This window comes from Babylonia areolata, chromosome 17 (genome assembly GCF_041734735.1).
Source record: "Babylonia areolata isolate BAREFJ2019XMU chromosome 17, ASM4173473v1, whole genome shotgun sequence".
Lineage (NCBI taxonomy): Eukaryota > Metazoa > Mollusca > Gastropoda > Neogastropoda > Buccinidae > Babylonia > Babylonia areolata.
Window position 1 is genome coordinate 9002831 of NC_134892.1, and position 14123 is coordinate 9016953.

The following is a 14123-nucleotide window of genomic DNA, read 5'->3' on the forward strand; positions in this document are numbered from 1 at the left end:
CTTTATAAATTATCCATAGCAACACTGCACCCGTCAGGCGCTTTAAACATACAATTATCCATAGCAACACTGCACCCGTCAGGCGCTTTATACATACAATTATCCATAGCAACACCGCACCCGTCAGGCGCTTTATACATACAATTATCCATAGCAACACTGCACCCGTCAGGCGCTTTAAACATACAATTATCCATAGCAACACTGCACCCGTCAGGCGCTTTAAACATACAATTATCCATAGCAACACTGCACCCGTCAGGCGCTTTATAAATTATCCATAGCAACACTGCACTTGTCATGCGCTTTATATATACAATTATCCATAGCAACACTGCACCCATCAGGCGCTTTAGAATTATATGCAATTATCCATAGCAACACTGCACCCGTCAGGCGCTTTAAACATACAATTATCCATAGCAACACTGCACCCGTCAGGCGCTTTAAACATACAATTATCCATAGCAACACTGCAGCGCTTTATAATACAATTATCCATAGCAACACTGCACCCGTCAGGCGCTTTATATATACAATTATCCATAGCAACACTGCAGTTGTCAGGCGCTTTATAAGTTATCCATAGCAACACTGCACTTGTCATGCGCTTTATATATGCAATTATCCATAGCAACACTGCACCCGTGTTAGGTCCACTCACTTGGACTCGTCCAGTTTGTCCTGCTGGTAGTTCCAGTCAGCACCCTGAAGGTAGATGTCGTTGACGAACAGTCCCCCTTCGTCCACGTCAAACTCCGCCACGTCCTGACTGTTCAGCACCACACACTTCAGTGTGATCTGAAACATCGACAATACAATATGACCCTCAACTATGACCATCAGAACAGCAGAGGAGGCAAACTGCTGTTCCGCCTATTTGGGCTAGAATTTGATTATAGTGGAGAGTGTCTTGCCCAAGTACATCCCCACTCTCTCGGCCAAGAGGGTTTTAGGACATTCGGCGTTGGGATGGTTCCTAAAGGCCAACTAGCCCCCAAGGCTGCAGCACGAAGAGCCAGTGCAATTTTGCCTCCTAGTTTGAGAGTCATAGTCCTTCACAAAAGACTAAGCTGTAAATGGTTTCCCATTGACTGTAGAAACCATTGATAATACAGCTCTCACTTTGCTGTTGGCCCAAAAATGTAAACTTAGGTCAATCTGTGATCAGTATAAGCCGAGTGTTGGGCCTCGACAATACAATATGAGATAATGTAAACTTATGAATGAATGAATGATATGGACACTTAAACAACGCCTATCCTCGGTCGGAGACCAAGCTCAAAACGCTTTACGAACACGGGGTCATTTTCACAACAGGCTTGCCTACTTGGGTAGAGCTGACTGACTGCTGCTACTGGGCGCTCATCATTCGTTTCCTGTGTCATTCGGTCAGGTTAAAGTCACGCACGCATGCACACTCAGACATGTAATCTTTCGTACTTGTACAAATATGTAAACGTAGACGTACACGCACAGAGAGACACACACACACGCAGAAATAAACACACACACACACACACACACACACATACAGATTACACACGAACACACACACACACACACACACACACACAGAGCCAAATAAAAAAAATAGTTGCACAGGTAAAAAAAAAAAAAAAAGTTACACACAGACACTTAGCTGCAGACATAATGCCACAGAAGCATTAGAGAGAGAGAGAGTCAGACTGACAGACACAGACACAGAGACAGACACAGAGAAAAGAAACAGATAGAGAGACAGAGGGATAGACAGACAGACAGATACAGAGACAGACACACACAAACACAAACACAGAGAAAAGATAACAAAAGAATCAACACACACACACACACACACACACACACACACACAAACACAAACACACACACACACATATGGTGTTGCTGTATAAAGGACCTCCCCCACCTCAACTCCCCCCTCACACCCCCACCCCACCCCAATCCCCTACCTGGTCCACACTCTTGTTGACCAGCACAGCCTTCTCCTGCCTGAGGGCGGTGATAAGCGCCTGAGGGTTGACCAGCCCCCCAAGCCACACGGACGTCAGACGACCCCGGCCGATGGACTGTTCCACCATGCGGCCCCTGTCGTCGAAGGTGGGCACCATGCGTCGCTTGACCCACGCGTGCAGCTGCTTGTGGCGCTGTGCCAGGTCTGTGGGGGAAGAGTGGGGAGGAGGAGATAATTATAAGGGAATGATGATGACGATGCTGATAATACTACCAGTAGCAACTCCTCCTCCTCCTCCTCCTCCTCCTCCTACTACTACTACTACTACTACTACTACTACTACTACTACTACTACTACTACTACTACTACTACTACTAATATATAGTACTTATATTGTGCAAACGTCCCACTGAATGAACAAAAAGCGCCTCATATGAAGCAATATAATTATTATAAAAACCGGGGGAGAGAAAGAATATATATATATATATATATATATATATATATATATATATATATATATGCATGTGTGTGTCTGTGTGTGTGTCTGTGTGTGTCTGTGTGTGTCTGTGTGTCTGTGTGTCTATGTGTGTCTGTGTGTGTCTATGTGTGTCTGTGTGTCTATGCGTGTCTATGTGTGTCTGTGTGTGCCTATGTGTGTCTATGTGTGTGTCTGTGTGTGTCTGTGTGTGTCTATGTGTGTCTGTGTGTGTCTGTGTGTCTGTGTGTGTCTATGTGTGTCTATGTGTGTGTGTCTATGTGTGTCTGTGTGTGTCTGTGTGTCTATGCGTGTCTATGTGTGTCTGTATTATGTATCTATGTGTGTCTGTGTGTCTATGTGTGTCTGTGTGTGTGTCTGTGTGTGTGTCTATGTGTGTCTATGTGTGTGTCTGTGTCTGTGTGTGTCTATGCGTGTCTATGTGTGTCTGTATTATGTATCTATGTGTGTCTGTGTGTCTATGCGTGTCTATGTGTGTCTGTATTATGTATCTATGTGTGTCTGTGTGTCTATGTGTGTCTGTGTGTGTGTCTGTGTGTGTGTCTATGTGTGTCTGTGTGTCTATGTGTGCGTATGTGTGTCTATGTGTGTCTGTGTGTGTCTGTGTGCGTATGTGTGTCTGTGTGTGTCTGTGTGTGTGTCTATGTGTCTATGTGTGTCTGTGTGTCTATGCGTGTCTATGTGTGTCTGTATGTGTGTCTGTGTGTGTCTATGTGTGTGTCTGTCTGTATCTGTCTATGTGTGTCTATGTGTGTCTGTGTGTGTCTATGTGTGGCTATCTGTGTGTCTATGTGTGTCTGTGTGTGTCTATGTGTGGCTATCTGTGTGTCTATGTGTGTATGTGTGTCTATGTGTGTCTGTATGTGTGTCTATGTGTGTCTGTGTGTGTCTGTGTGTGTCTATGTGTCTATGCGTGTCTATGTGTGTCTGTATGTGTGTCTATGTGTGTCTATGTGTGCCTATGTGTGTCTGTGTGTGTCTATGTGTGTCTGTGTGTCTGTGTCTGTCTATGTGTGTCTATGTGTGGCTATCTGTGTGTCTATGTGTGTCTGTGTGTGTCTATGTGTGGCTATGTGTGTGTCTATGTGTGTCTGTGTGTCTATGTGTGCGTATGTGTGTCTGTGTGTGTCTGTGTGTGTGTCTATGTGTGCCTATGTGTGTGTCTGTATGTGTTTGTGTGTGTCTATGTGTGTCTGTGTATGTCTATGTGTGTGTCTGTGTGTGTGTCTGTGTGCCTATGTGTGTCTGTGTGTCTATGTGTGTGTCTATGTGTGTCTGTATTATGTATCTATGTGTGTCTGTGTGTCTATGTGTGTCTGTGTGTGTGTCTGTGTCTATGTGTGTGTCTGTGTGTGTGTGTGTCTATGTGTGTCTGTGTGTCTGTGTGTGTGTGTCTCACCATCCAGCCACGACAGCAAGGAGTGGGTGCAGGGCTGGGTGTTGGGGTGGGTCCACGACACGGGCACCAGCTCCTCCTGGATGCTGCGGATGACGGACAGCAGGGGGCGGGGCAAGGCCAGGGGCCCGCCCACCATGGCCGTCTGCAGGTCGAAGATCTGCTGCCGCATGTGGCACAGCAAGGCGTTCATCCACAGACACTCCTGAAACAGGCAGCACAGGCCGTGGTTTTAATGAACAAATCTAATTCGTTATCATACTTTTTTTTTTTTTTTTTTTTTTTTTTAATCATCCACAAGCACTCATGAAACAGCCAGCACAGGCCGTGGTTTTAATGAACAAATCTAATTCTTTATCATACTTTTTTTTTCTTTTCTTTTTTTAAATCATCCACAAGCACTCCTGAAACAGGCAGCACAGAAGGTGGCTTTACTTAATTAATGCATTTATTTTCGTATTTGTTCATATATCATCCACAGGCAATCCTGTGACTGGCAACACGGAAGGTAGCTTTACTTAATTAATGCATTTATTTTCATATTTGTTCATATATCATCCACAGGTACTCCTGTGACAGGCAGCACGGAAGGTGGCTTTATTTAATTAATGCATTTATTTTTCATATTTGTTCATATATCATCCACAGGCACTCCCGTGACAGGCAGCACAGAAAGTGGCTTTACATAATTAATGCATTTATTTTTCATATTTGTTCATATATCATCCACAGGCACTCCTGTGACAGGCAGCACGGACGGTGGCTTTACTTAATTAATGCATTTATTTTCATATTTGTTCATATATCATCCACAGGCACTCCTGAAACAGGCAGCATGGAAGGTGGCTTTACTTAATTAATGCATTTATTTTTCATATTTGTTCATATATCATCCACAGGCACTCCTGTGACAGGCAGCAAGGAAGGTGGCTTTACTTAATTAATGCATTTATTTTCATATTTGTTCATATATCATCCACAGGCACTCCTGTGACAGGCAGCACGGAAGGTGGCTTTACTTAATTAATGCATTTATTTTTCATATACCTGACCAGTATAAAAACCCAATGTGCTTTGTCAGGCCTTGAGGAAAATAAAATTAAAATGGAATGAAGAAAGATAAGATACATAAAGATAAATGAGAAAAATAATCATATCAATGATTCAATAAATTAGAATGATAAATGAAAAGAGAAATCAAAAATTATGAAATGAAATAAAATAAAATAAACAAATTAATAAATAAATACCCCTTTAAACGGAGTACAGCTGCCTACATGGCCGGGTAAAAACGTCTGGTCATACACGTAAAAGCCCACTCATGTACATACAAGTGAACATTGGAGTTGCAGCCCATGAAGAAGAAATAAATAAATGAAGAAATAAAATATGGAAAAAATAGCATGATATTAATGATAAATCAATGAATTCGAATATCAGAATGATAAATAAGAATAGAAATTTAAAAAAAATATACCACACAAATAAAACAAAATGAAATAAATAAACAAACAAATAAATAAATTAATTAAATAAAATATAGAAAAAAATATATAATGACACGAATAAAAAAAAATATGAACAACAGAACAATAACGATAATAAATATTGACAAATAAACAGACACACCCCCTACCCCTGAACCCAACCCAAGAAATTCAGTTTCAGTTTCAGTAGCTCAAGGAGGCGTCACTGCGTTCGGACAAAACCATATACGCTACACCACATCTGCCAAGCAGATGCCTGACCAGCAGCGTAACCCAACGCGCTTAAAAAAGTTGCCAACAGCACCCAGTGTTCCCAGGCGGTCACCCATCCAAGTACTAACCGGGCCCGACGTTGCTTAACTTCGGTGATCGGACAAGAACCAGTGTTTTTAACGTGGTATGGCCGTTGGCAATAAAAGGTAGTGGCCCACATGGGGGTCGAACCCACGACCTCCGCGTTATCAGCACGGCGCTCTAACTAACTGAGCTAATGGGCCCCACAACCCAAGCGAACAACACAGAACTCCTCACCTGTAGAAGAGCGTGGCCGATGCTCTCTGGCATGAGGTCGCTGGAGGCTGACGACAGACTGATGATGGAAGGCCGGTGGTAAGGGAAGTTGAACTCCTGCGTCAGGAGTTGCGGGACCTGCCCCAGCTCCAGCATTGGGGGCAGCTTCTCCAGGCAGATGTCCAGGGCCGAGCGCAGCTTGTCGATGTCGATCCTGGGCTCCGTGGACGGCCGGATGACCTCCCCTGACTCCAGACTCTGCGTCTCGTGCATGCGGTACATCTTGGTGATGAAGCGGTGGGAGCTGTGAGAAAACCAACACTCCGTTATCATCGAGAGAGAGAGAGTGTGTGTGTGTCTCGTGCATGTGGTACATCTTAGTGATGAAGTGGTGGGCGCTGTGTCTGTGTGTGTCTCGTGCATGTGGTACATCTTAGTGATGAAGTGGTGGGCGCTGTGTCTGTGTGTGTCTCGTGCATGCGGTACATCTTGGTGATGAAGCGGTGGGAGCTGTGAGAAAACCAACACTCCGTTATCATGGGGGGAGGGGGGGGGAGAGAGAGAGAGAGAGTGTGTGTGTGTGTGTGTGTGTGTATGTGTGTGTGTGTCTGTGTGTGCCTCGTGCATGTGGTACATCTTAGTGATGAAGTGGTGGGCGCTGTGTGTGTGTGTGTGTGTGTGTGTGTCTGTGTGTGTGTCTCGTGCATGTTGTACATCTTAGTGATGAATTGGTGGGCGCTGTGTGTGTGTGTGTGTGTGTGTGTCTGTGTGTCTGTGTGTCTCTGTGTGTGTGTCTCGTGCATGTGGTACATCTTAGTGATGAAGTGGTGGGCGCTGTGAGAAAACCAACATTCCGTTATCATGGGGAGAGAGAGAGAGAGAAAGAGAGAGAGAGAGAGAGTGTGTGTGTGTGTGTGTGTGTGTCTCGTGCATGTGGTACATCTTGGTGATGAAGTGGTGGGATCTGTGAGAAAACCAATACTCCGTTACCATGGGGAGTGTGAGTGTGTGTGTGTGTGTGTGTGTGTGTGTGTGTGTGTACTGATGTATGTGTGGTGTCTGTGTGTATCTGTGTGTGTGTGTGTGTGTGTGTGTGTGTGTGTGTTTGTGTGTGTGTGAAAGTGTTGGACTTTCAATCTGAGGGACGCCATAATTAACTACCACCATACCTGTACATAATTATCAATAATAATCAATTGATAAAAAAAAAAAAAATGTACCTAGCATCGTTTCATTCAAGTCTTCAGCTGACATATATAACTGATTAATCATCAATCATGTACAAAACAATTCATTAGAAATTGACTTATAATAAATAATCATATAAATCAAATTAAAAAAAAATGTACCTAGCTTCGTTGACCTGTTGTTCAATGCTGGTGTGCAACTGAAGAGCCCCCAGTGTCATGTTGTCTGCGGCTGTTTTCTCAAACCAGTCGGCAAAGTCTTTCGGGGCTGAAACCACAGGCACACAACATTAGGTTGTTTTTTCAATTTTTTTTCTTTTTTTTTTTTTTTTTTTTTTTTTTGACTAGTATACTGACTTACTGTTGTTGACCTGTCATGTTTGTGTGTGTGTGTGTGACTTCGTTTTTCATACGTTCAAAACCAGAAAATACACATTTCAGAATTTTCATCATCCTTTTCTTCATTTCATCTACTCTGCAAATTACTAAGCACGTTGGGTTACGCTGCTGGTCAGGCATCTGCTTGGCAGATGTGGTGTAGCGTATATGGATTTGTCCGAACGCAGTGACGCATCCTTGAGCTACTGAAACTGAAACTGCAAATTACTCTTCAGCTTAATTTTTTTTTCTTTAAAACAATCTTGGTGCTCAAGGTTTGTTCATGCACACTTAAGTCATCCTTTTTAATCAGTCAATTTATCTATTTGTTGATATATTTATTGATCTATATTAACAGATGTGATGTTTTTAACAGAAGCTAGATTTCACATAAAATTGCACTCTTTTTTTTTTCTTTTTTTTTTTCCTTCAACCCGAAGGGACAGAACTCACCCATGTCAGCTGGTGGCACTGGGATGAGTTCTGTCCCCAGGAGGACCTCGGAGGCGGGGTCTCGGTACACAGCCTCCAGCACCTCTTGGGTCAAGGCCGTCACGTAGCGAGCGTCAGCCTCGTTACACACCAAGGACCCGTACAGCAGCTGCCCGCCAAAAAGATAAAATAAAATAAAATAAAATAAAATAAGTAAAATAAAGTATAAAAATTAATATAACAGTATAAATTTTTTTTTAAATGAATAACTCCTATTTCATCAACAAATAAATATATTTTTTCCAAAGTCTAAATAAATGAATATATAGAAAGTCTGATAGATGGATAAATACATAAACAGATAAACAAATATATATACAAATAGATACAAATGAATAAATAAATAAATTAATAAACAAAGAATCTTATTTCATCAATAAAATAAATGTAAATTTTACACACACACACACACACACACACACACACACACACACACACACAGAGTACATCAGAGGACTGGAGGACCTGTGACGTACTGCCACCTTCGTCGAGGAGACGGGGGAACCTATCTGATAAATGACGAACGAGACAACAACACACACACACACACACACAACCACCTCCTACCAACCACACACTCCCACCTCAACCCACCCACCCCAACCCACACACACACACACCTGGCTAACGCAGTGACACAAATCACTCAGCCCAGGCTCCGAGCCGTCTGTGGTCAGCAAGGGGCGCCCCACCAAGAACCAGATGGCGTTGACGATCTGGATGGACCCAAACGGGTACCAGCGGGTCAGACCCGCGCTGCCGAACAGCTGCCGGGCCACCAGGCAACCCTGGATGAGGGCCATGGCGAACGCCAGGTTCCGGATGAGGGCCGACTCCGACTGGATCTCCTCCCACACCTCCGCGGGCACCTGTCGCAGCGCTGTCAGGATCGCTGTTGGGAAGGAAAAAGGGAGGAGGTGTTGTTATTAGGGTGTTTGTGTGTGTGTGTGGGTGGGCGTTGGATAAGGGTGCATTGGAGTGAGTGTGGATTCGGGTGTGTGTGTGTGTGTGTGTGTGTGTGTGTGTGGATGTGTACTGTGTACGTTTTTTTGTTGTTTTGTTTTGGGGGGGGGTTTCTTTAAACATAGAATCACTTTGTTTACACAAGTGAGTCAAAAACTCATCCCAGGAAAATACTACAGACAACCATGTCTTTTCCGCCGGACTTCACAGACGACATCGACAAATGAAACTGTTGTTAATTAACTCTCTCCATACGAACGGCGAAAGAGACGTTAACAGCGTTTCACCCCAATAACCACCATCAAAATATTACCAGCGGAAGGCTCTTACACTGAAGAGGTGAATGTTGACAAAGAATACCACAATTCTGACGACGGAAGCTAAAGGTTGGGTCATTCAGACACCCACTGGACATCCGAGGGGTGTGTGTAGAGGAGAAGTGAGGACTGGCCGTACTGAGTGAGTTAAGAATGCCAGTATGTTTTTGTATCAGGCTTTCAAAGTTAGGGTTTGTATTGCTTTCATGTCGATTATTTGTATGTAGTTGCTTTTGTTTTCGGGGTTTTTTTTCCCCAGACTTTCTTGGGTTGACCACCATCTTATTTTGTATAGAAATTCATTATGTCAATTCTGAATTTTAAAAATTCATTAAAAAAAAAATCTGTACTGTGTGTGTGTGTGTGTGTGTGTGAAGTCAAGATTTTATTTCATGATGGCAAACTGAATAAGCAACAACTGCTTTTTTTTACATCAAGCCATAAAATAGAAAGAGAGAGTGTGCATGTATGTGCGTGCGTGTGCGTGCGTCCGTGTGTGTGCGTGTGTGTGGATAAATATGAATGCTCGTGCATGCGTGTGTGCATGTGTAGCGTAGCTTCTATTCCCACCTTCACGCAGGTACTTCTGCGGCGTGACGTAGGAGTCGACAGCACTCTCGGGGGGTCGTCGGTCCTCCTCCCCACCATCACCACCACCAGCAGCACCACCACCAGCACCACCACCACCAGCACCACCATCGGCATTCTGAGGTGGCTGCTGTGGCTGCGGAGACGCCTGCTCCTCCATGCCTGCCCCCCCTGCCTGCTGCACGGGCGCCGCCTGGGGCTGGGGCCTGGCGAGGGACAGCACGTGGGTCCAGGACACCTTGTGCAGCCGCTGGACCAGGTGGTCCGGCACGGCGCTGTCCGTCTTGCACGTCATCCACACGCAGAAGTGGCTCGAGTCCCGCTGCTCCTCTGACATGTTGGCTGTTGTGGGAAAGAGAGAGTGAGTGAGAGAGACAGAGACAGAGAGAGAGAACGCTGAACGCTGAACGACTTTAATGACTCAGGCCAACAGCTCCTATCATGACATTTGTGAGAACATACCCCCTCTCCCCCGGCCCCCCCGCAAAAAAAAGCCACATGTCCCTTATATTCAGCCGTCAGACAGACGCACACATACACACACATTCACACGTCAAACAACAATCCAAACATACACTTTGTCATACTCATGCATTCACACACTCACGTTCTAATACCTGCCTACCTCACACGCCCATCCTAAAAAAAAAATTTTTTTTTTAAATCACACACACACACACACACACCACAGTGTGCGCGCGTGAGAGAGAGAGAGACAGAGAGAAGGAGAGACAGAGAGTGAAAGACAGAGACATGACATGATGATTTATTGTCAAAAGAATTTACAACCATTTTGACATGGGGGGATTACCAAAAAACTAAAAAAAACAATACAACGAAACACACACCGCATCTAGTGCATGCAAGAAAAGGGTGGGGGAAAAGAACACCGAAAAAGCAAACAACATACGGACTATCCATGGTCATAATTTATTTGCTTATGTAATGATTTGTGATTCCGTTTATTCATTAGCATTACGGAGTCGTCTGTACATAATCACGTACATTTTACTTGATTCTTTATACAGTCTTCCCATTTTCCAGTGCTTTCTGCCTACAGTTAAGTGCTACAGTAAGAAATTTGGACATATCTGTGACCATTACTTCGTTCTCGTTTTTTTAGCCACGTGTTGCATGCGGGTCAAGTCATTAACAGGACTTGATTCTATGGTGAGTGGATATCTGTTTTGGATGTGCGTATATGCAGGACAGTGGAATAAAACGTGAATTTCCCCTTCTTTTTCGAAGCCGCACATTGGGTAATTGCTGTTTGTCTCAACTTCAGTCAGACACCATACCTTACGGCTCCTCAGTCCGCACGCTCAAAGTCGGAATCGTGTATGGGTATCTCGGAATTTCTTGGTGGTAATAAATTATGCATATTTTTCTGCGCCAAATGTATCTTTAAACGAGTAGTGCCAGCTGTACTTTTCATTGTTTTTTTTCTGAATTCCAGTTTTGTTTATAACAATAAATCAATTTATCTTTGAATACTGCTATGAAGTTATTTTCATACCCAACACCGAGAGAGAGAGAGAGAGAGAGAGAGAGAGAGAGAGAGAGCAAGCAAGAGAGAGAGAGAGAATAAACAAAAAACACTGACAAGACAAGAGAAGACAAATTTCCTGTGTGCAGCACGCACTTGGCGCACTGAAAAAGAACCCATGGCAAAAATCTGTCCTCTGGCAAAAATCTGTAGAAGAAATTCACTCTGATAGATACACAAATATAATATAAGCATGCACTCAAGGCCTAATGAAGCGCGTTGGGTTAAGCTGCTGGTCAGGTATCTGCCAAGCAGATGTGGTATATCGTATATGGATTTGTCCGAACGCAGTCGACCCCTCCTTGAGAAAGTGCAACTGAACAGGGTGGAGGATGTCTGCAGCAAGATCACAGGAGTGAGACAAAAACAGTCCAGCTGTTCTGTTTGAACAGCGAGTCTTACACAGAGATACAAAAAGTGATCTCAAATGACGGCAGTCGATGGACTAAATAAACGCTATCTTCTTCTTCTTCTTCTTCTTCTGCGTTCGTGGGCTGCAACTCCCACGTTCACTCGTATGCACACGAGTGGGCTTTTACGTGTATGACCGTTTCTACCCCACCATGTAGGCAGCCATACTCCGTTTTCGGGAGTGTGCATGCTGGGTATGTTCTTGTTTCCATAACCCACCGAACGCTGACATGGATTACATGATATTTTTCGTGCGTATTTGATCTTCTGCTTGCATATACACATGAAGGGGGTTCAGGCACTAGCAGGTCTGCACATATATTGACCTGGGAGATCGTAAAAATCTCCACCCTTTACCCATCAGGCGCCGTCACCGTGATTCAAACCCGGGAACCTCAGATTGAAAGTCCAACGCTTTAACCACTCGGCTATTGCGCCCGTCAATAAACGCTGTCAACTTTTACCATCTGGAAGACGCTACAGGACACTTTTAAAAACTCTTAAGAACTCCTAACAGTGTTATTCTTGTGGCAATAATGCCTCCTTGAGAAACTGAAACTGAAACTGTCCACACCACATCAACCTGCATGGCACCGCCTTCCTTACCCCGACTCTTGTGGATCCTGGCCAGGTGTTGGCGGAAGGTGACGAAGAAGGCGGGTGGGGCCAGGTGCAGCCCCTCCACCACCAGCCACTGGTCCTTCTTGTCCGCCTGGTGCAGGGCGTCCTCCACCGCGTACTCACACCCCTCCCCCATCATCACCCGCGTCACCTCGATCCCCACCGCCTGTTGGTTTAAAGTGTTGTTCGTTCAGTACTGTGTACCTGTTTACCTGTCCCTTAATTCTGCTGTGTGGATCCCTACCGCCTGTTGGTTTAAAGTGTTGTTCGTTCAGTACTGTGTACCTGTTTACCTGTCCCTTAATACTGCTGTGTGAATCCCCACTGCCTGTTGGTTTAAAACAAATGTTGTTCCTTCAATACTGTTTACTTGTTTACCTATATATATCCTTTGATTCTGCTGCGTCACCTCGATTCCCACCGCCTGTCAGGTTTAAAACAAATGCTGTTACTTCAATACTGTTTACTTCTCCCATGATTTCTGCTGTGTGTCATTGTGGGCACTTGTGAAGACACCGCCACCACTCCATTCAATGCTATACAGCATTAAACATTGAAACACTGAACACAGCGAACAGGAGAGTGATAAAGCATACCGTGCTCGTGTTGTAATGGGTGGCACAGAACTGGATGCAGCAAAGAAACTTTAACAAAGCTGATGGAATTAGAATCTGGATTGAAAACAAAAACAGCGAAAAAAAAACCTCCAAAAAACCAACATAAAAACAAACAAAAAAGAAACAAGTGCATAAAAACAAATAATACTAAATATAGAAGAAGAAGAAAAAAACTAGGAGCAAACTTAAACACCCTAAATGCAGCTTCAAACTTGGACAAGGCCAAACTACATAAGATCACAATAAGCGACAAGCAACAAGAGAGACCTGGGAGAAGACTAAGAGGATATAACAGTAAGGAACACATGTGGGTAGACAGCATAGTCACCTTTGAGAATTATTTATCGTTTCACTCTGTCCGCTACCTCACTTGCTATTGTTGCACTCTGCTTTTCCCTCCCAACATTTTCTTTCAATTAGAAAACAACATTACAACACACACACACACACACACACACACACACACATATATATATATATATATATATATATATATATATATATATATATATATATATATATACCGTACATACATGCATGCATCCATACACCCACCCACACTACCCAAACCACACACACACACACACACACACACACACACACACACACACACAACTCCTCCCAACCTTAGCAACTCCGCACAGGACGTCCACAGGGTTGCTGGTCAGCTTGAGCCGAGACTCCGGCACCATGGTGGGACTGGCAGCACTGGTGGGCAGCAGGAGGAGGATGCCCAGATGGGACCGAGCGTCCAGGAGGACCTCTGCCATGTTCATGCTGTCCTCCAGGGGGTCGTGGAGGCTCAGGTGGCGGTCCGTGTAGTGGGCCAGGGCCGCGGGCAGGCGGTCCGGGCGCAGCATCCGCAGGATGAGCAGCTGGTGGAAGTCGTTGAGTGGACCCAGGTCTGGGGAACCCGGGTTGACGTGCTGGGTGGAGCCTCGTGTTCCTTCCGGCACTGTCATGATAATGGATATCCTCGGTCAGTGACCAAGCTCTGAGTGCTTTACAAATATGGTGTCATTTTGCACAACACCCCCGAAAATGGAGAATGGCTGCCTACATGGCCGGGTAAAAACGGTCATACACGTAAAAGCCCACTCTTGTAATACATACGAGTGAATGTGGGAGTTGCAGCCCACGAACGAAGAAGTTTTTG

The 14123-nt window shown here is 44.5% G+C and overlaps 1 protein-coding gene and 2 non-coding genes across 6 annotated transcripts in view; all 3 read right to left on the minus strand.

Moving 5' to 3' along the window:
- LOC143291635 (uncharacterized) overlaps window positions 1-14123 on the minus strand; it is a 171379-nt gene that overhangs the window by 8088 nt on the left and 149168 nt on the right. For all 4 annotated transcript variants that reach the window (XM_076601603.1, XM_076601604.1, XM_076601602.1 and 1 more), the window contains 10 exons: window positions 13594-13922; window positions 12336-12516; window positions 9755-10114; window positions 8525-8796; window positions 7866-8013; window positions 7197-7302; window positions 5869-6151; window positions 3854-4055; window positions 1953-2158; window positions 665-801 (listed from right to left, as the gene is read on the minus strand). In XM_076601603.1, coding sequence (XP_076457718.1) covers window positions 665-801; window positions 1953-2158; window positions 3854-4055; window positions 5869-6151; window positions 7197-7302; window positions 7866-8013; window positions 8525-8796; window positions 9755-10114; window positions 12336-12516; window positions 13594-13922 — 2224 coding nt within the window. The remainder of the gene's footprint in view (window positions 1-664; window positions 802-1952; window positions 2159-3853; window positions 4056-5868; window positions 6152-7196; window positions 7303-7865; window positions 8014-8524; window positions 8797-9754; window positions 10115-12335; window positions 12517-13593; window positions 13923-14123) is intronic.
- LOC143291791 (5S ribosomal RNA) lies at window positions 5630-5748 on the minus strand. The gene has a single exon (XR_013056589.1). It is a non-coding gene; the product is annotated as a 5S ribosomal RNA (ribosomal RNA).
- On the minus strand, window positions 5761-5834 carry Trnai-gau (transfer RNA isoleucine (anticodon GAU)). The gene has a single exon. It is a non-coding gene; the product is annotated as a tRNA-Ile (tRNA).